A 21919-nucleotide genomic window follows, 5' to 3' on the forward strand; every position below is an offset into this window, starting at 1 on the left:
TTCCGATTACCTGTTGCCTTGAAGAAGCTGAGATCTTGGAAGGTCCTTTACTAATGGTATTATTTAGGTCAGGATATCTGACAAGAGGTTGTTCCAGAGTCAGGAGGAGACAGTTCATCCGTGATGATGGCTGATCAGATTTAGAAACTGGATTAGACAGATCCGAGCATATGCTTAGAACTCACCAGGGAGGATAAAACATCTCTTGAAAAATCACTGACATTTGATTTAAATTTGAAATGTTTATATAGAATAAGAATACATGTTTTTGGGGTGGTTTGTAAGTAACAAACAATCTGTGGTAGAATGGTTGATGAGAAGTACTGAAGTAAGAAAATAGTGCTAGATTAATGGAATAGCTGATCATCAACGGTAACGACCTGCTTCAGTGGAAAAAGGTTATTTGGTCCCTATCTTGGTTATATTGAATTATATTGAATTTGCATTTTTGATTTTTATTTCAGTGAAATAATTCTTAAACATATCCATGTCGACAAAAGTATTTTATTTTGCTTGTTTTAGTTTATAATATGTGATTTGTAATGTTAAAAAGTGCACAGTGTCCAGTTAACTGGCTGCATAGTGCAGGGCTAGCATGGTGTTTCAGGTGCCTTATTGCTCGGGTCTCCTGCTTCCTGCCCACAGATGTCATGGAGGCCACAGTATCGCAGTTCCAAGTTCCGAAATGTGTATGGAAAGGTGGCGAGTCGAGAGAATTGTTATGACTGTATACCGATCACCAAGAATGTGCACGACAATCACTTCTGTGCCGTCAACGCAAAATTCCTGGCGATTGTCACCGAGAGTGCAGGAGGAGGATCGTTTCTTGTAATCCCCCTTCACCAGGTGGGTCATGTAATGCATTACATATGCATATCTCCCACTCAATATATGTATAGAGCTATATTATGCAAGCATGCAGGGGTGTTACTAGGTTCCTGAAAAGATCTGGGGATAAAGACCATTAGTTATCAGACATTTATCCTGGAACTTGCTTACTCTGATCTTTATTAAACCAGCTGTATATTTAATTCTGTGATGCCCTTGCAAGCATGTCCCAAATAATGCAGGGTAATGCATGCAGAAACGTCATATAGTGTGACATCTATCTGTACTACAGACAGAAGAGAATATTTCACATGTAACCAATGTCCACAAATTCAGGATAATGAGGTCAATAGAGGCAGAGACAGAAGAGCACTCAAATTGTGGAAGCATTGGCACTATTTATGATCATTGTAAAGATCAGTTGGCAGTATTACACACTAGACATTTTACATACAGCTGAGAATAAAAGTGAAGCCATGGCAAAGCTAAAATCCCTATCCAGTCTGGGCTCAACATGAAATATTCACAACTCATTGACCTATATAATCCATTCTCACATGAGTTGATCTTCAAGGGTGCGTTGCAGCATCCCATCAATGATGGAACAGACTGGTCAAGCACTCTTTCCCTTTTAACATGCTGCACTGCATAATATTAGTGAGTATGACCATACATCCACCCAAACAGAACTAGCTAAGATCCTAACTTATGTTTTTATGTGTGAATCAAATTTCCATTTCACTTTAAGCTGAGGCTATACTTTAACAAAAGGCAGACGATGGAGGGAATTGCAATAGCTGGGTAAATCTATATTACAATTTTTAGTATGAAGTTTTTATAAGCATCTAAAGTATGTAGGGAAGTCTAATATAGGTCAGTATGATTGCTAATGTCGCACAGTTGTTCATGGGGGGCGGGGCTGTGTGCGCAGGTGGAGGGAGGAGCTACTGACAGGTGTATCTGTCTGTCCTCCTCCCCCAGGTCTGCACGGTGGGGGGTTCACCAATGCAATATTCTGTGCCTCCCCCAGACTGGTCGCATTGAGCCCAATCACCCCAAGGTGTGTGGGCACCAGGGCACAGTGCTGGATATTAAATGGAACCCGTTTGTGGAGAACATCATCGCTTCCTGTTCTGAGGACACTTCGGTGAGTGATGCTGCATGTAAATGTTAAGGAAACAGGGAAATGGTAATATAATAAATCATTCTAGCCCCAGAATATCTTTCATTTTACCTTATTAGCTGATTCAGACAGATGGCCTGCCTTCCGGATGGCTTCCAGCAATGTACTGCTTTATCAGTACTCTTTATTCTTAAGCTGGTATTTTAGTGAAACAGTCTGTTTGTCCCTTTTGCTCGGAATATAGCCACAGATCTCAGTGCATACATTATGAGTGTCGGCCTGACAATGCGATATGAATCCATACTCTTAGCAGCTTTTGGTTACTATTTTTTTGAGTAAACTAAGTAATGCTAATTCTGACGATCTAACTTGGAGACCGGCACATTATTATAATAGTGATTCTGTGGGAGGTGAGCAGGCGCTGTTCAGTGTACGTATGCCAAATGTCCTGGTTCACAGAGTTTCCACCATATCTCACCTAGCGGTGCATTAAGCAAAAAGATCAAGATGCATTCAGGCTCTGATGGGGCTCCATAGGTCACTGGAGAATCACTAAGAAACTGCTTCAGCTTTCTATATGGTATATAACCACACATCCCATCCGCAAAGCATGTATAATGTCTTCTCTGGGAGGAAACACAGAGTACTGTAGTATTGGTGTCAAAACGAGCTTGCGTGTTTCCTTTTCCTCTCAAGTTCTTGTCAGTGGCTATATGTAAAATAGTATACCTCCCTTTAATTGCAGTACTAACTGTATAGTACTAAGTACACCTGTTAGGGCTACATAATTTAACATATACATAAAAAAAAAAAGCATAAGTGATTTCATTTACTCCGAGAATAGCCAAACTGTTTCAAATTATGTTGATACGCAAAAAAGGGACACAGTCCTTTTACTGCAACAATACACAAGGTACAGAAACCTCCATTATATACTTCATATTGTTAACTGTTTGTATTCTGCAGGTGCGAATATGGGAGATTCCAGAAGGGGGACTCAAGCGCAACATGACAGAGGCGGTTCTGGAGTTGTATGGGCACAGTCGGAGGGTGGGCTTGATAGAATGGCACCCCACAACAAACAACATACTGTTTAGCGCTGGGTACGACTACAAGGTCAGTTTAGTGTTAACTTGATGCATATTCAATGATGCAACATTTATTTCAAAACCTAGCAATAGTGTGCTTCTTAAGAAATTCAATCTCTCTGTTTTACAGAAGCAGAATACAACTGTGTCTGTGTTAAAATTACCAAATACCTCCAAACAGCAGAATGGGCATGCCCCTGGAATTAGCAATAATTCTGCGTATATTTGCATTGAGGAAGGCATTCCCAGAAGAGTAGAAGCTGTTATAACTGCAAAGGGGGGACCAACTACATATTAATGTCTATGTATTTAGAAAGCAATGTCATCAAAGTCACTGTTGGTCAGGTGTCCCAATACTTTTGTCCATATAGTGTACCTTTTCCTTTGCATATACCAGATATCTATCTCTGATTATCCCATTTATGATCTGTTTTATATGTAAAATCATTCTGGATATGGTACTGCTAACTAGATCTTCCAATAGATCCTTATTTGGAATCTGGAGATTGGGGAGGCAATGAAGATGATTGATTGTCATACAGATGTGATCCTCTGCATGTCATTTAACACAAATGGGAGCCTTTTGGCCACCACCTGCAAGGATAAGAAATTACGTGTATTGGAACCTCGCTCTGGACGAGTGCTACAGGTACAGGGTACTCCTCCTGAAATAGCCCACTGCACACAAGCTTACCTTCTTCAACATACTATGGATTTGCACCATTCCACCAGCTACCCACTTTCAACTCACACTACAAGAAACCTGCTTCAGTCATGTTTCTGGCAGAGAGCTGCGTGTGCCTCAATATTAACCATGAACTAGAAGTAGATATTCTGTGTTTCCTTGCCTAGGAAGCCAGCTGCAAGAACCACAAGGTGATGAGGGTTGTCTTCCTTGGAGATATGAATCGTTTACTCACAACAGGTGTCTCCAGGTGGAACACAAGGCAGATAGCACTGTGGGACCAGGTAAGCACAGTGACAGGCTCAATACACATAACATTGGGTTGCACTTACTCATGGTGATCTAGGTATATCATTTCACACCATACCAGATGTGATGTGAACTTTATGTCTACGTTTACTAAGTCTTTAAGTCTACTACCTACTCCTGTACCACAAATCACTTATGGATGCAGCCTTTCCTATGAAATACCTTCATGAACCACACTAAATATTTATGCCCACACCAGCTGTGACTGATTAATCAATGATGTATGTTCTGTATGTGCCTTCTACTTGTGTGGATACAGGAAGACTTGTCTGTGCCATTAATAGAGGAAGAAATAGATGGATTGTCAGGACTGCTGTTTCCTTTCTATGACATGGACACACACGTGCTCTATTTGGCTGGAAAGGTAAGATAAGAAAAGTCTCATCATCTCTTTTAGAATTATTTTATTCCATCTTGAATATTTTTTCTGCTCTATCTGCAACATACACATCTTCTCTGTGGTTGTTAAATAGTTCCCAGGGGACAACTAAAAGCCACCAGGCTCTTCAAGGAGGTCCCAGCCTCCTACCTCACAAACCTTGGTTGCTACATTTCATTCCTTAATCAGACCTACATAGTTTTCTTTATACACTCATTAAAAACTATAAAAAAAAAAACACAACTTACTACAACAAAACCCTTTTGATTCTTGAGAAATGTATGGTTACTAACACTCTTTTTTTCATGAAAAGGGAGATGGGAACATTCGATATTATGAGATAACAGCAGAGAAGCCATTCCTAACCTATCTAATGGAATTCCGTTCTCCTGCACCTCAAAAGGGGCTTGGTGAGTATGCAATTAATAAAATGAGGCAATAATTTGATAATTATAATGAGATTTCATCTTTACCTGAGAGACCTGAAGTCCTTTTCCTCAATGCTTAATGGTGAGAACAGCATCCTTCCACCATACAGAGGAGCAGAACATGTGCTGGAAACTACTGGGCAAACATTATATGAAATATGTAACAAAAGTGGTTTCTCTTTTAGGAGTAATGCCAAAACATGGACTGGACGTGTCAGCATGTGAAATATTCCGGTTTTACAAGCTCATCACCTTGAAGAGCCTAATAGAACCTATATCTATGATTGTCCCCAGGAGGGTAAGTCTATATATCATATTTTTCTCCCCTGAAATACTGTTCATACTTTGTGAGCTTACAAAGGAAGTAGTTTGCTAAGCCCTTGATCTTCCAACTTTCTGCAGAATGGAAAAGGTTACAAATATGGACCATATGGGACCTCGTAGTCCCGATTAATTAACCTATCCATTATGTTATTTTCCCAAAAAGTAACAATAACAGAAACAGCATATTCTTGTTGCAGTCAGAGACATACCAGGAGGACATTTACCCGATGACCCCAGGAATGGAACCTGCAATGACTCCTGATGAATGGCTAAGTGGCCTCAACAGAGGTATTAAGATGATTTAGGGGTTGTACAGATATATAGCCAGAAACAGTGGGAAAAGGCATGACAAGACTGCTGGAAGTGGAGTAAAAAGTAATTTAAATTTAATATGGAGCCTGCTTACACTCAGTTATTACTTACATATTTTCTACAGTGAGACATACTTCTAGCATGAGTAGTCTATGCCAGTGCTGTGTATTCACATTTAGTCAATCTCAATTATTCCTACAGATCCTGTCCTTATAAGCCTGAAGGAGGGGTATCGAAAGGAGTCCAAAGTCACTTTTAAAGCCCCAGTAAAAGACAAAAAGAGTTTAGTAGTCAATGGGATTGACCTACTTGAGAATGTCCCACCTAGAACAGAAAATGAGGTAGGTAAAAAGTAAGCCGCACATCACTCTGCACTGCATTAATCATAGCTAACACTGGAAAATATATCTTATACACACATCTGCACATGCAGCTGAGCATACTGTGCACAACACTGTTTCTTGTAACACACACAATATTTATGCACAATTCTAACTGTGCACAGACATGTAACATCTATGCTGTTGTCTGTGCCCTCCCATTGCCCACTCATCCATGCCTTGCAGTTGCTACGCATGTTCTTCCGACAGCAGGAAGAAATCAGGCGTTTGAAGGAGCAGCTGGCCCAGAGGGATCTCATCATCAGACAGCTGGAGTTGGAACTTAGGAACCTGAGGAACAGCCCAAAGGAGAGCTAACTGATTTTGTACAGTCGCCGCAAATCCTTTACTGTCCAAAGTACAGTCCATTGTCCCATGTACTGCTCTTGTGGCGTCTGTATAGACATACTAACTGCCCTTGCAACTCCTCGAAGGTACAAAGGGAAATATGTATAGATCTGTACTAATTGCTCCACGCTCCTCCATTCATATTCAACCAAGGCCTGTTTATAACCAAAGGCGATTAAGCTCCCCAACATTTCCCTACAAGCAAGCTTTACCAGAACCACTGGGCCTTTCTCTTTTGAGGATCTTCTAATAACCGAGACACGCAGCCTTGGCCAAGGCCTTGTTATACAATTTCAGGACATTTGACAACTTGAAGGCATTTCTATGTGAGAGGGGCCTCTGTTTAAAAGAGTTCCAAGAACCTTACTCACTAGGCCAAGGGCAATATGTACTCCCAATATATATATATCGTTCCTACAGAGCAGACCACTACCCATTATTCCCTACAGAGCTGTATTTTCTCTGAACCACAATATCCATGTGGATGAATTATTCACAAAAGTAGATTATTGACGATAGACCAGAAAGCCATAATTGTGCTGAGATGTATAACGGATGAGCACTCAATACCTAAGCACTGGAGAGCTCCTCCTTCCATTCATACTTTATTCACTCTTTCCTCTTATATGTCCCTCACATTTATCACTTTTACCTTTCCACCTCACAATTGGCACATCCCGATATGAGTTTCTCCATATTCTTTCCATATTCTCTCTCGAGCAGGTCACTTTACGTACGTGATCTGGTAAATTCAGGTTTGCCTTTAACTTATTGCTAAAAATGATTTCCTATGCAAAGAGGGGCATTAAAATCATTAATCATCTCAAACTGGCAATGAGTTGTTATTGGAAGAACTGCGTATTGAACAAAATTACCGGGATGTAACACAATGTTACAGAGCATACACAACAAGGATTTCCCATCAGCAGGTGCGCGTGCAATCAAGAAAACGTATGCTCAAAACAAAAAAAAAAACAGCAAATCTTTTACTGAAGCAAACTGAAAATTAGGGAATAAATTGTCACATTAAAGTGAATTGATTACTTTCCCAAATCTTCCATTATATAATGTACGTATGTAATGTATGTTTCCTAGAAATCATTTACAATTACTGCGATACATGTACAAGATTCCATATATAAAAGAATGAAATACAAAATAACAAACTGAAATTGAGCATTTGTAAGTATCGCAGTCGGATCTTGATGCACAGTACAAGGAGGCAGGTATTTTCCGGGATCTTAAAAAGCAGGCAGGAAGATTTGAGGGTTTCTGGAAGGTTCTTCCACACTTCCAGGGCTCTGTAGGAGAAGCATCTATAACAGCTTCCTTCTTGGGAGGGGGGACCATAAGTAAGCTTCTGAAAGTGGTTTGGAGGTTTTAGGAAGTCTGGAGAGTTGAGTGCCAGGATTCGGACCTGATCGGGAGGCAGCTTTCCTGAGATGCGATTAAAATAAACTCTTATATTCTTTAAACAATGTAAAATGCCTCAAAATACAACATATTATCCCAACTGTAATAATAATAATAATAAAGAAGAAACAAGTTCATAGTTTTGAAGGAACAAATTGCCATAGCTGAAATCCAGGCATGCTGCAAGGTTCCCAGAGATGACCTTTTATAATGAGCGGTCGAAGCCATAACCTTCCAGCCAACTCCTGCTTTAGTGAATACACCCCAACGTGCAATCAGTAGCAGTATGGTCTTTGAGATGATCCACAGTGAATATGGCCGCTATGCAGGACGTCCTCTGCTTCTCTCCAACTCATGAAGGTTAACACTTCGCTTTTGTCAGTTATCCAGTAACCCAACGAGCAACCACATGCATAGAAATAGCAGAGACCGGCTGTTGCTGGTTTGCCGGGGTAGCCAGCAGCACCAGTACCCCTCACTTGCATTGCTCCTTGACAAGTATACTTATCATTTATCCTTTAGAGGTTAAAAAACATGGGGCTTTAATTTTGGCCAAATTATGCAAACTCACTTGCTGCATCATGGCAGAAAGGTGAGGGGGTATTTGTGTGCCAGAGATCACGCAGCCCCCGCATTACATGGGGCCCCCCACACCGACACCGCCAGGCACCCAACAAAGGTGCGTTTTAAGTGTGTTACTGTATGTGTTTTTGCATAATTATGTTACTGTATGTGAGTACGTGTGTACGTATGTTACTGTATGTATGTGTATATTACTGTGTGTTTGTGAATATGTTTGCATTAGCGTGTATAACAGGGGTGTCCAAGTTTTTTCTGCAGTGGGCCACTTCATCAGAAATATATGTGTGCGTGAGAGAAAATATGGCCTTTTAGCTTTATACTGCATATTAATACAAACCATTTAAAACAAGTTTAGCCAAATAAAACCACACAAGGCTGGAGCACACTGTGAGTACAAGCTGGATTTAAGCTGTCTGATGCACACTGGAGGCAGAGCCAGATTAAGAGCATCATGGGCCTGGTGCTAAGGATTTTGGGCCATTTTATGTTAATAAATAAAATAGAATCGGCATCGGCATTGATGTATACTGAATAAAGATGACATCAGTGCTGGGCAGATAATACGAGATAGAATCTTACATGACGGGACTGGGAGTAATCAGTACACTGGACGCCTGAATCCTATTGGTTGATGCCAGAGGAGGCCCCTGCAGGCGACCAATAGGCTCGCTCACACGGCCCCTTAACTCCTGATGGCACAACTTGGCCTGGGGAGACCATGGTCTTCCTGCTCCAAGAGTTAAAGGTCCGTACGAGCGACTCTATTGGTCGCCGGCAGGGGGCTCGTCTGCCATCAACCCATGGCAGTGGAGCTCCCTGCCAGCGACCAATAGAGTCGCTCATACAGACCTTTAACTCTTGGAGCGGGGAGACCAATGTTCCGTGTCAGGTGTTAAAGGGCCATGTGACCGACCCTATTGGTCGCCTGCAGGGGTCCTGCCAGCGACAAATAGAATCAATCTTATGGCCCTTTAACTCCTGACGGCGAACCTACAGATTTCCGCTTCCGTAGGTGCGCCGCCAGGAGTTAAAGACCTTTAACTCTTGTAGAGGGGAGACAGGCCAAGTTCCCCGTCAGGAGTCAAAGGGACGTGCAAGCAACTCTATTGTTGACCCTGCAGGAGACCAATAGACTAGCTCACACAGCCCTTTAACTTCTGACGGCGCAACTTGGCATGGGGAGACCAATAAAGTCGCTTGTACGGACCTTTAACTCTTGGAACGTGGAGACCAGTGGTCTCTCCCGGCCAAGTTGCGGCACCAGGATTTTTAAAGCCTGTACGAGCGACTCTATTGGTCGCCAGCAGGGGGCTCGTCTGCCATTAACCAATGAAGTACAGGTGTACTTCATTGGTTGATAGCAGAGGAGGCCTCTGCAGGCGACCAATAGAATTCCTCTTACGGACATTTAAAATCCTGGCGCCAAAGCTGCTGCGTACTGCGTACCGCGTTTACCCCATAGTAACCCCTTCTACAAAAAACTAAGAAAAAAACCGAACACGAATATTCGCCCGAACCGCACACTGGAACTGGTGAATATATTCGTGGTATACAAAGATTTTTTCCCCTACGAAGACGAACACGAAGAGTTGGCCGGCGCCCAAGTCTAATATATATATATATATATATATATATATATATATATATATAGCCTTATGATTTGAATTATTATTATTATAGAATGTGCTTACAGGTTTTTATTATACATGCGAACACATGCTTTCACTCTGCTGTTATATTATTTTGTTTGTATAATCATTTATAACCACACAAAAGAAAGAAACAGACATGCCTAAATAAAATGATATGTATAAAAACAGGTTTATTGAAAATCACCGATGACAGACGGAAATTGCAGTGTACAGCTCTCCTGGGGCAGTAAGAATTAATTAAAAAGGTTATTACTGGATAAACCCAAACATTTACAATGGCATGAGACAAGAGGAAAACTAAATCTGAAAGTGCGGCAATGAAATGTATGGATGTCAGAAAAGAGTCTGGCCACAACTTCACCAGATTTAATGAGAAATGTGCCTGCTTTAATTCTTTGTCTTAATTATTTGTCTTAATTATTGCTTGATCGACATACAGACTGGGCAGTCAATATTATACCAAATCTTAATAGCACGGAATACTCCTTTCCTATAGATTTCTATACTTTATGCATAAAGCCAATGATCGTATTGTTTATCCAAGGGATCTTGGATGCGAAGATACAGGCTACTTAATGCACCAGACTACGACAATGCGACCAATTGTCTGTATCATACTGTGAAAGAACTAGAATCGTATTCCCTGTTATTGCTGCTGATTGATGTATTCAATAACATTTGTGGTAAAGGGTGGATTCAGTTTTAATGAATTCTATACTCTTTAACCTGTCATTTTCTCTTGAACCCCAATCTCCTTTTCCCCTTTGAAAGGAAACAGATTTCCACTTCTCATGTGGTCCTATTGCAAAGCTGCATTTAAAAGGGACTTTAAAAGGGTGCGTATTAAGCAACCAGGCAGAATCTCAAGCAATGTGAAGTCACCATAAAATCCCAACACAAACGCTTTGTGCGAGATACACTTGAGTGTTACTACACAGACTACTCTATGTGAATATCCATTCTGGAGACTTTACAACTTAAGGATATCACTGATGAAGTAAAACAAAATTCTTGCAGCAAACAAAGGCACAGATTGTCCTCGTGCAGCCGACTACTTTGAAATGTAACTGCTCCATTTGATCAGCTAGCGTGTCCCGTAATCCAGCCAAAATCTATCACTAGGATAGTCTGGATTTTCTTCCTCACACGTATGTATGTGAAGGACTTGCTACTACATAAATTACCTGCATCAAATAGGGTTTTTGTATTCGGGGAGGCAGTCACCTTCAGTGTGATATACACGTTTACATTTAGGGTGCTTAATTTAAATGTAGTCAGCGTTTGGAATCGGCCAGCTTGGAGAGAGGGAGAAGGAGAGAGCGAGTAAATGTAGATTCCCAGTACAACTGCTTTCACCAACAAATAGTTTGTTAATTTTGGATCCATTTCTGCCAGAGATCCTACAGGACATTTCATCACAAGGGGTTAGTATGAATTACTATTTAAGACTTTCATCATTCCCAGTAAAGTGGTTACCGAGGTCAAACTACATCTATTAAAAAAAACACGATAGTAATGGGTTTTAGAATGACACTATGACTCGGATTGTATGGAATCTGCGCTAAACACAAAGAAAACCTCAAAAATATTAAATGCACAGGAGCAAAAAATCCAAGAAAACGTGTAGGGGCAATAGTAGAACTACTAGGTGTGAATCTCCTTGCATGGTGCGTCTGGCACACAGCAACCTTACATACCAGATAAAAAGCAAAGGATAATTCAAGGTATACAACAGGAGATTCTGAAAGGGTCTTGGGGTCCAGTCCTCCAATATCTGCCATTCTTTAACTCAAGACTTAATTCTGTGTCCTGGGAGCTTAGTCCTCCTCATCTCCCTCATCCTCTGTGTCTCGTTTCCTTTTTTGTCCTCGATCTGCTGAAAATAATAAATATATATACATACATATATATAAGCGTATGCATTCTGATATACAATATGAGAGTATATATATATCTAACAAAATGTCTCCAGAATCTTGAGGTCCGCCTATAAGTTATTCGGAAGATCTGCATACAATGTATGATGCACAGAAAGGTAGGGACTTAACCAATTGCACTCCAGAACATGAAATTAATGTGTTTGCATCATACCAGAATAATGGTATTTTTTCGATTTTGCTATTCTGCAATTTTATTCAAAGATTTGAGAAGGGTTTTAGGCATCATGTCACCCGATGTGTTCTGCCAGTAATATCTGCAAGACACAATACATACCATCCTCATCAGCTTCGTCTTCCTCTCCTTCTCTGTAAGCGTCCTCATCCTCCTTTAAAACAAAAAAAGTATATTAACACTGTGTTTCTGAGCTCTCACAATATTGCTTGACAGCGTTTCATAGGGACCCAGATTACTTATTTCAAGTTATGTTTTTTAGCTTGTTCCCCGAATTTGATATTCCTCACCTTAGCTAAAGGGGTAACGTTGTCCCTAACTATTTATCTAAATAATCTGAATTTTAATACCTTTCACTACGCCAAGAGCGCTGTTGGTGACAGTCGATGAGCAGAGTATTCTATCTTATTTCACACTCTTCGGACACAAACCTTCTGTATACAATGTACTTTGTAAAAATAACCCCACAAAATAAATAAAAAACTCCTGTGTGTACCCCCATGTCAAGTGGGGAACAATATTTTCTGAAGGCATATGTTGCATTTTATACTTTCTGGTCAGTCCTATTAAGAGATCAAGTGTTTATCACAGCAAACAAGAAGTTGTTTTTGTTGAGAACACAATACCTAGGGATCTGTTCAGTTATGCTGTGTTTGGCTTGGATCACCACCAAAGAGCAGTTTGAGTGACTTTCCTCTTTAAAGTTAGCTTCTGTTCTCGCGTAATAGGCGTCTATTGCTGCCGCTGGCTATCACACAAACACCTTATAAGTATGAAATTTCCCACTACACAACCCCCCCCCCGAAAAAAAATAAAAAAAAATAAAAATAAAACATAAAACCAAGGGTCAGGAACCGCACCTCCTCCTCACCGCTCACTTCCTCTTCCTCCTCTTCATCCTCGTCTTCCTCTCCCTCTTCTCCTGGTGGGGCGTCCTCATCATAGTCTTCCTCTGTGTGAGGGAGGGGGCAGCCTCAGACACCGATAGACTGGAGATGCGCATAACCGAGTCTCCAGTTTGTTAGGCAAATATAGTTTTCCTCTGTCTGAGGGGCTGGGATCAACATCGGAAACTACTCTGTACTATAATGCCCAGAGGAAAGTCTCTCATTTGGTCCAATATTTTAATTCATAAAAAGCGGAGGTTTTAACGCTTGGCTCAGCAGATTAAGTACGACAGTATGTTATATATATATATCAAGTATAAATGATGAAAAACTATCCTACTTCATGGAACAAATTCCTTATTTAAGAATATTCTCCAGGTTGTAAAACGTGAACTACTGATCGCTCTGTGACTGGGATATCTGAAATGCGTAGCTTGTGTGTTTCTGTAATCAATGTCATTTTCTCTCGTCCTCTGGAAACACCTGAGTCCTAAACTCGCTCATGTACATCCTGCCTTTTTACCTTAAACATGAAAAAAGTTGATCCGTATCCTTTGCCCACTTCTCTCTGTAACCCCTTCTGTGTGGAAAGTGTTAAAACAAGCTTTCTGGATAACAAAAGGAACTCCGTGTGCTGTCACATAACGTAAGAAAAAATAACAGAAGACGTGACCTGTGATAATACTACAGCTACGGATGGTGCAGAACCGGGTGATCGGTATCATTTTTAAAGTAAAGTACATTTTTTAATTGTATTTTCTTTTCCACTGAAGCATTGAAAGTATGAATGACTAGCATGTTTCGGAGGAATTTTAATGTATAAACGATATTTTACCAAAAATTATCTCAATGCATACATGGACGCCATCAAGACTTGTAATATGATAGAGGGGTGAAAGAAAGAAATCACGGCAATCATTTATCCCACACATAAATCACGCAAGCAATTACGCGTTAAACGATAACTAGGTTAGCAGTAGGGACTGGAATGGTTTCCAAGGCAACAAGCACAGGGAATAATTGGAATATTTCTATTCACTATCTTATTTAGTTAGTAATAGTCTGCAGCAGAACTACAGTACAGATAATCTGCAGGTATACACAGTACACGTCCAGTAACTATATCTTCCAACAGGGATCAGTGACGCAAACACACAGAGTTTCACTTAGAAAGTCCACATGTTTGCCGCACACATGAAAGGTAGCGTGTGTTCATGCACTGCCAATGTATTCTCCGCTGGTTGCAGGGTTGGGGATTTAAGCCTGATGAGACCTGTCTGTTCCAATTAAACAATAGCTTGCTAGACCGGCTAATGTGCCGTCAACCTGAAAGGAGCCGAGACGAGCGGCTCTACAGAGAGCCTCACACAGGCTTCATGTCTTGGCTAATCAGTCAGGTGGATAACAGGCGGAATGGATGCCGCGGCACCGCATAACATATGAAGTGTGCAGAAACTAACACGGGGTGCACGGCTCCAGTAGCCTTCGGCCACAAAAAGGCCACAATTTTTGACCCGTTATCCCAGCTGGAGCACAGGCATCTTAATTAAATATTCATTAAAATACTTGTTTTATGCAAAGATAATACCTGGCCTGTCTGGCCCTTGAGGACTGGGGTGGTGCATCCCTATTCTTTTCCTCATAGGGCATTTGAAAAACCTGTACAATTGCGTTGGGAAGCACTGACAGAGGGGGGTGCATTAGGTGGGAATATGTTTAGGAATAAGTATTTGGTTCTGGTCGTGGATTCCAAAGCTGCAAACACATGCCACCTAGTGATTGCATTCAGCGAACATTAAAACTACGACAGTCTGCAGAACAGACTCGTTAAGTCTTGGTAAAGTATATTCCGTATTGTTTTTTTCAGGGGAATTTTGGTGGGTTTAATCATGCAATGCCACTGATATAACCATAAATTATAAAGCGCCGACCTTTTCTCGTGCAAAAGCTGCAAAGTTCATCCTTCATAATGCACAAGTTAAAACATTTTAAACTTCTTGCTTAGTGAATTAAAGTGACTTTCGTACAGAATTTAGGAGAGAGAATTGTATTAACTAAAACAAGAGCTTACAGCTGCTTTAGAGGATTACCCTAGAGTTTGAAGGAAAGCTGCAAATGACTAACAGACTTTATATTACTGTAAAAATTGCCATCCCCGACTATAATATTTATCATAAACGTCAAACTCTGGCCCTGAAGGGTGATCTGACCCTCTATAATGTATAATTCAATGTGTGAAGGGGCTTTGAAGAAATTGCATCTTCATAAAGTATAGCAAATTCAAGGCATTAAAACCACGGGCCTCTTGCAAGTTCTCCGACCCAGTATACAACATCCAGGTATGGAATGTCTCTGACTAAATAGTGCCTTGCACAAACTAGAACTCCAGTACTAACCGTCTTCCTCGTCGTCATCATCATCATCAACATAAGCCTCTGCATCAGAATCTGGGGCCTCCTTGTCATCTCGATCGTAGCCATCTAGGTAAGTGAGGTGAGGGAGGAGCTTGAAGACGTTTTCTCGATAATCATTGAGATTGGTGACTTCGCAATTAAACAGGTCCAAGCTTTTCAAGGTCTCCAACTTTTTCTTAAAACACAAAACAATAATAGGAGTCAGCAAAAGTGTGTTTCGGAAACTTCATTGTCATCTAATAAATATTTTTCTCCTTGAGCATAAAATACTTTGCTTTATACCGTAATGTAGGTTATCATTGACCAAAAACTGGTTTTATCTCATTTTAAGCCAATAAACGTCCTTTATCTGCATCCCTGGAGGCTGCCCTCTCTGCCCAAACGCCACACTGAGCTGATTCTTTATGGCAGTGCTAAAGAAGCCGGTCCCTCCAGAGACTTTTTAATGATTTAAAATGTCTGGCTGGGTGTTTAAGACTGCGTCATTGTATTGTTTACGGCAGACAGCATAGTAGTCGGGGTGTTTGTCTCGTAAATTGGGCTAAGATAACAGAGCTAAACACATACTGATGGCTAATGTACAGCTGCCTGGAAACATTGTATTATGCAAACAGTGTTAAAAAAAAAATAAAAAAAAAAAATAAGAAAACAACACAATATTGTAAAAAACTGATATGAAAAAAAATTGATAGTCCCGGCCCAACATTAGATGCTTCAATTCTTCAATTTTGGTAGACGCAAATTCCTCCCCGCTTAGTAGGGGACATCATGCAGTCCCCTAGTAGCCAAGAAGGTCAGGATGCCTCACCAGAGGTTCTATCGTGCTTAAATCCTTTATACTGTTCCCGCTCAGGTTGAGATGTGTAAGGTTTGGGCATTTTTCTGCCAGCACTTCCAGTCCTCCTGATATGTTGTTATCGCTCAGCTCCAGCTGAAAGTTGAAAAATGGGAGCATTATATTCCGTTCGCTCAGGACTCAATATAACCTTACATTAACAAGAACATGAAACATGAAAACTGCAAACTAACGTTTAATACGGGCTTGGCATCCATTAATATGTGGATAACAGGATTTTTTAATATTCAGGTGGTTATGTCCACAGAAAGATGGAACAAATCAGCAAACCCAATGCAGTTTCTACACCAGACGGTAGAATATTTCTCTTTATTTTCACCACCAGAATGTTTCTTGTTGATCTTAAAGATACACTCCATACATCATGTGCACTTTAATGCATATGAATGTAACCGTACATTTTACCTTTTTTTTTACCCAAATGCATAGAGGGATTAATCAAAATCATGTCTGTGTATTTCTGTGTTTCCCTATACCTAGCTCTTTTCCTTTTGAGGAGATGCACATCTACTGTTAAGTTATATGCATGCGCAGATAGTTATCTACAGTTGACGCCAAAGCTGGCTCGCCTTAGATCCCCAGAGGGTGTAATGAGGCACACGTGCGTTTCTGGTGTTCCGACAGTGTTTTCCTGATCACCGTACTGACGACGTTTAAACGTGTGCACCACCTCCAAATCGCATGCGGATATGAAATGCTTCAGACCTTATTTTAAAAAAAACATCAACAGATAACCTGAGGGATATTTTGGGACGCTCCGATGTCACCTAGCCTTTATTTCATGGACTTAAAAACTAATGTATATGGTAATTTAAAAGAGTAAGCAGAAACTGAAGGATAACACATACAATAATTTACAAAAGATGTGACCAGGTTGCCATGCTCTACCAGCTGTTTCTTCGATCAGGATTGTAGTGGGTGTTGGGGTAAATACAAAGTATGTATATTTGTAGTTAATATGTGCTTGATTAAGTTTATGTGTGTATATGATATCTGCAAGCCACTTAGGGAGGAAATAACAGGAAAGACAGCTGTAAGAAGATATCACACCTATACACTATGTAGAGAAGGAAGGAAATGCATCACCTGCAGATAGGCATGGGAAACATAGCAAGTCAATAACATCACACGGTGGGGTCTTGGGAACACAGGAGGGGGACCTCATTTACACATCAATAGAGAAATCCCTTAAAAAGACATTGTAGAAACACATAGAAAAAAGACTGGATTGGTGAGTCTCACCCTTGGCACATCACCCACACAGCATACACACTTAGCAGCAGATATTAGATAGATGGGATGTTTGTGAGTGGTATGAATGATTGTCATCTGTATATCACTGTAACTCTGGTTTTGTCTTTGCTGTAACATTAATCTGGGTAGATTCTAATTAAAGCTCTCTCTCTGGTAAGAATCTTGGGTTGGCTGTTTTATTGTAATATCAGGTAGAAAACCTTAGTAGAACTAGACATATATATTATCTGGAAAAGGGGATACGGTTATATGTAGTTCTTGGAGGAGGCAACAAGGGTATTACATTTATCATTAATACACAACGCAGAGCGGATTATTCTCCACGCATATCAATTGGTGGTATTGGTTTGAGAGAGGAGAAGTATATACAACAGTGGGGATCAAACAAAGCAAAATGATCATCTTCCTTTACATTAGGTTATGAAAAATGTCACGATAGTTAGATCAATAGAGCCAAACAGATCAAAACACTATTATTTTATTAACCTGGGAACTGTGTATTTAGCGTGGCTGCGGGGGAAGGCGTTGCCATGAGACTAAACTAACCCATACGAAAAGTCTGACGGAATAACTGAGGGAGTCTAGAGTTCTTAGATAATTTCTTGCATGATAACAGCCCGGTCACGCCCTGCCCTGCAGCGTTTCTATGTGAAATACTCTTAGACCTGCCACGTTTAGTGATGTGGTACAAGACTCATGTAGCATAGATGGGTTGCAGTTTAGTTTGGCCCGCCATTGAGTTCCTAGGGACAGACTGGCAATGTCAAGGCGGAACTTTCTTTACATCCAGCTGCTGGCCGCATGCTGCCGAACTCAATCTGCCTCTGGAGCGGCCCATTGGGTGAGTTTGTGGGGATGTTGGCCATTGGGGCATTTGCCTGGTGTGGCAGATGACCAGTCCAGACATGGGGACAACTATATTGGGAACCCAACGATATGTCCTCTCAATGTCTGAGAATACACAGCTACACAAAATCAGGAAGCAATCACCATTAAGTTTATAAAATAAAACAATATTTAAAATAAATGAAAAAAAAGTAAAACAAAATTAAAAAAGACTTTGTCTTTACGGTGTTATGGATGTCTCCTTTCCCTAGGTAAATAAATGGACCTATATGCTATATAGGTTTGAGTTTGTATCAGTATGGCTGAGAGCGATCAGTAGGTTTGAGTTTGTATCAGTATGGCTGAGAGTGATCAGTAGGTTTGAGTTTGTATCAGTATGGCTGAGAGTGATCAGTAGGTTTGAGTTTGTATCAGTATGGCTGAGAGCGATCAGTAGGTTTGAGTTTGTATCAGTATGGCTGAGAGTGATCGGTAGGTTTAAGTTTGTATCTTTTAGTCTAAGGGAGGTGTATGGTCAAAGAGATTGGGTAACCGAACGCTGTAATAGAGGTAACTCTACTTGCAGAGAATTGCAGCATATTCTGACACAGCACAATAAAAGGGAAGACAGAAAAAAGGCTGTAGGGATTTTCCTGCGTAACGCCGCGCTAGTAACAGTGTCTTTACCTTTTTCAGTTTGCTTAACTTTGGTAAGTTTGCGACAGAGCTCAGGCAGACGTTAATTGTACTCAGAAATTCCAGTTCTTCAAATTCATCAGTCAGGCCTTCAATTTTGCCCTCCTTGGATCTGCAGTTATCCAAGACAAGCTCTTTAACCTAGAGACAAACCAAAACATTTATTTCAAAAGCAAACCATTCTGTACGGCAGAATTGTGTGTATATAAATAGCCTACATTATGGCTTCATCTATGGCGTTATATGCATATTTTATATACATATAATATATTGTCCCATTTACTCGCTTCAGTCGCAGGGGTTTTTGGTACATCAGTGTAGAATAGAATGTAGCCAGCTCCAGACTATTTGACCCTGAGCATCTGCCTCTTAACACCTAGACCGGGCCAGGACCTGCATACCACCAAACCTTAGATTTTTCATTTACAGAAAAATGCAATACATTAAGAAAAAACTACTTTTGGTAATTTTGATATAAATATTAAATCATTTTGGTTTAGTGAAAAGACTGGGGAAACACATAGGAGGATCTATGGAACTAGGACTTTCAACTTCTCTCAGGTCACAGTAATTTTACTCCACCTCGCAAAAGCAGATGAATTCCGCTTTGTAGGTAGGTAGGTAAGTGTGTGTGAGTGAGTGTGTACCCATGTCCACACTCAACTCTGATAGGATGATCATATGCACAGCCTCGCCTCGTTGGTATCTAGGTAGACGAAGAGGCTCCCTGTGTTTCGCTGGAGGCTTCTCTCGAGTATAAGCTCATGTCCAACAGAGCCATAATGTTAGCATCTCCATCTCAGTCACAAATACAAACAAGAATCTTCCATATCAACAGACCGTTTCCAAGGTAACCAAAGTGAAATATCAAGAAGGAAACTAGCTGATAACTAGCAAACCATTTAGGTTAATTATCTAATCAGTGATTGTGGAATCAACATCAGCTACATTTTCAAAACCCTACTCTGATTCATTAACCATTTAATAGCCCAGCATGAATATTCTATGTAGTGACTGGCCAAATGGCTTTAATACAGGTCCTCACGAATACATTGACTTGTCATTATTGAAAGACACCCTTGAGTAACCTGCATTCAAGCAGCATTATCACCTATAATATACTGGTAGCAAAAACACTAATTGACAGTGTTACATATGATCCCAGCAGGCTGGAATAAGGAGGAGTCCGCTCCACGTGCCCCGTGACGTGGCGGGGGACCCTGAGAATTCCAAGGTACGCAAATAACTGCACTCAAAATCCCAAAAAACATCGCACGATCACGAGCGTTACACCTGTTCCTGTCACTGTGGAGCGCACTGGACCTCCGTCCAGCGGGAGGCGCTGTGGTGGGATACTTCGTGCGTAGCCAGGGCGGGGGTCTTTCCAAATCCTATTAATCACCGGCACGTTATGATACTTTAATGCCGAAGTATCGTACGAGGAGCTATAGAGGCATCGAATGTGTTCCGTGGAGCGTGTGCTGACGCTCCAATTTTCTTTGTAACTGGCTGTCCTTTTCGGGAGACATAAAATGGCCTCATCAGCCTGTCATATGACCGGAGATCCGCCATTGTATTATCAACTGAGCCCGCAGAGCGCGGAAAGCTCGGGGGTCGGAGGATTCTCAACAGAAAGGCGACAGCTGGTGGCGGGTAAATATGGCGGCGCGGTGTTAGGTTTCGCACATAGCGTTAGGAACCGGTTCTTGGCAGGCCCGGGATTAGTACAAGTATATTTAGAACACGCACCGGACATCCCCTCACAGAAAACATTTGACGCGGAGCAACACGAACTGCCACACCCAGCCTTAATTTCCACGCGATTACTCGAACCATAACGCTAAATAAATGACGTCGTGAGACTCGGTTCCGCGGCTGTCTGTCGCCCACTTATATCGGCAAAGACCCGTTCTCTCAGCCCATTCCTTTCATCACAATACGAGCGCTAACAACCCACTGCCATGCGGAAGAAGAGGCGGCTACAATCTGTAACAAGAACTTAAACTGAGACGAGGTATTTCGTGTCAACAAGGAATTGTGGACACAAATGGAAAGCCCGTTGTCCCTGTTACATCGCATAAATAAGGAATGGGGAAGTGATCTGGCAGGTGGCGGGCATGTGGTGAGATCATCGATCTATATAACCGGAGTGGTGTGAATATATCTGAAACGTCAGCGTATGTTGGAGCGGTCGGGGTGCCATATCCGATGCCTAACAGCATTGGCGGTTGGTCACGAAATAGGCTGCCAATAAAGTGACCGATCGTAGAGAGGAGCAAAGGAGCGCGCTGCGATAGGCAACTAATGACTGGACAGCGTATAATGAGAGTGAATAGCGGTGTGAGCGAACTGGGGGCTTTGGGGCGGGGAGAGCGGGTGCTTATCGCTCGATGTGCTTGGAGTTTAGGCTGTAGCGCTGCGCTGGATCATGTAGTATTAAACCCCCGTGTGCTTTAGGTGCTGCTTATGTATGAGATGAACTCAGGTGCAAAGAGCGGAGTAAGAACACTGAATAAGCTGCAGGAGGGCGGTGCGTTCCTCAGGATACAAAGTTACGAATAAGATTACCGGTTCCACAATGACGGTCGGAGATACTAAATGCTGCGCTCCCCTGATAAAAAAGACCCCCATTCTCCGGCTACTTTACCTTCTACCAGACGACAACCCCCCCCCCCCCGTACACCCATAACTGGCATACACTACGAGATGCCACAAGGGCAACAGTTCTTACATCGGCCGGCGTCCTGTTTCGCAGCTCCAGGTGAATTCTCTTTTTCATATCCATTCTCTCAATGTACTAACGCCTTCTTTCCGTACCCGAATCCGGGCTCTGCGCTTCGCGGGTCCTGCGCTGCACCGCGGTGAACACTAACCTGCTGGCTCAGTGGGCGGAAACGTTTCTTGTGACTGACACTTCAACTCCCCAATCGTAAAACAGGACTAGCAGAGAATAGCCAATTGCCACCCGTCCGCGAGCCTTTCAATGGTTTGTGACAGGCAGAAGTGCCCAGCGTCGCGCAGAAC

The 21919-nt window shown here is 41.6% G+C and overlaps 2 protein-coding genes across 3 annotated transcripts; one reads left to right on the plus strand and one right to left on the minus strand.

Annotated features, from left to right (window-relative positions):
* Window positions 1-645: 645 nt before the first annotated feature.
* LOC149300101 (coronin-2B) lies at window positions 646-6174 on the plus strand. The gene is made up of 11 exons (XM_089485593.1): window positions 646-846; window positions 1859-1975; window positions 2918-3067; window positions 3524-3688; window positions 3892-4008; window positions 4293-4397; window positions 4726-4822; window positions 5026-5138; window positions 5362-5452; window positions 5678-5817; window positions 6043-6174. Exons 1-11 carry the CDS (start codon window positions 646-648, stop codon window positions 6172-6174), a joined length of 1428 nt encoding a protein of 475 aa, XP_089341719.1.
* Window positions 6175-11668: 5494 nt separating this feature from the next.
* On the minus strand, window positions 11669-21683 carry LOC149300102 (putative acidic leucine-rich nuclear phosphoprotein 32 family member C). Of its 2 annotated transcripts, none has more exons than XM_089485670.1 (7): window positions 21627-21683; window positions 18887-19036; window positions 16073-16195; window positions 15247-15439; window positions 12824-12915; window positions 12057-12117; window positions 11669-11727 (listed from the first exon to the last, which is right to left on the minus strand). In XM_089485670.1, exons 1-7 carry the CDS (start codon window positions 21678-21680, stop codon window positions 11669-11671), a joined length of 732 nt encoding a protein of 243 aa, XP_089341796.1. In that variant the 5' UTR covers window positions 21681-21683. The 2 variants fall into 2 exon arrangements, with proteins under 2 accessions (XP_089341796.1, XP_089341795.1); XM_089485669.1 differs by having other exon boundaries at window positions 12066-12117; window positions 21627-21680.
* Between the last annotated feature and the right edge of the window lie 236 nt (window positions 21684-21919).

The sequence above is a fragment of the Sceloporus occidentalis genome, unplaced genomic scaffold (genome assembly GCF_023333645.1).
Source record: "Sceloporus occidentalis isolate IW3139 unplaced genomic scaffold, rSceOcc1.0.p SCAF_26, whole genome shotgun sequence".
Lineage (NCBI taxonomy): Eukaryota > Metazoa > Chordata > Lepidosauria > Squamata > Phrynosomatidae > Sceloporus > Sceloporus occidentalis.

Excerpts from the sequence above, each read along its gene's own strand:
- LOC149300101 (XM_089485593.1), top strand. The coding sequence starts at position 646 with ATGTCATGGAGGCCACAGTATCGCAGTTCCAAGTTCCGAAATGTGTAT. Across the intron at positions 847-1,858 it reads TTGTAATCCCCCTTCACCAG|ACTGGTCGCATTGAGCCCAA; the intron begins GTGGGTCATGTA and ends TGCCTCCCCCAG. Across the intron at positions 5,818-6,042 it reads CACCTAGAACAGAAAATGAG|TTGCTACGCATGTTCTTCCG; the intron begins GTAGGTAAAAAG and ends CATGCCTTGCAG.
- LOC149300102 (XM_089485670.1), bottom strand. The coding sequence starts at position 21,680 with ATGGATATGAAAAAGAGAATTCACCTGGAGCTGCGAAACAGGACGCCG. Across the intron at positions 12,916-15,246 it reads TGATGACGACGAGGAAGACG|AGGAAGACTATGATGAGGAC; the intron begins GTTAGTACTGGA and ends TCCCTCACACAG. Across the intron at positions 11,728-12,056 it reads TGATGAGGATGGTATGTATT|CAGATCGAGGACAAAAAAGG; the intron begins GTGTCTTGCAGA and ends TATTATTTTCAG.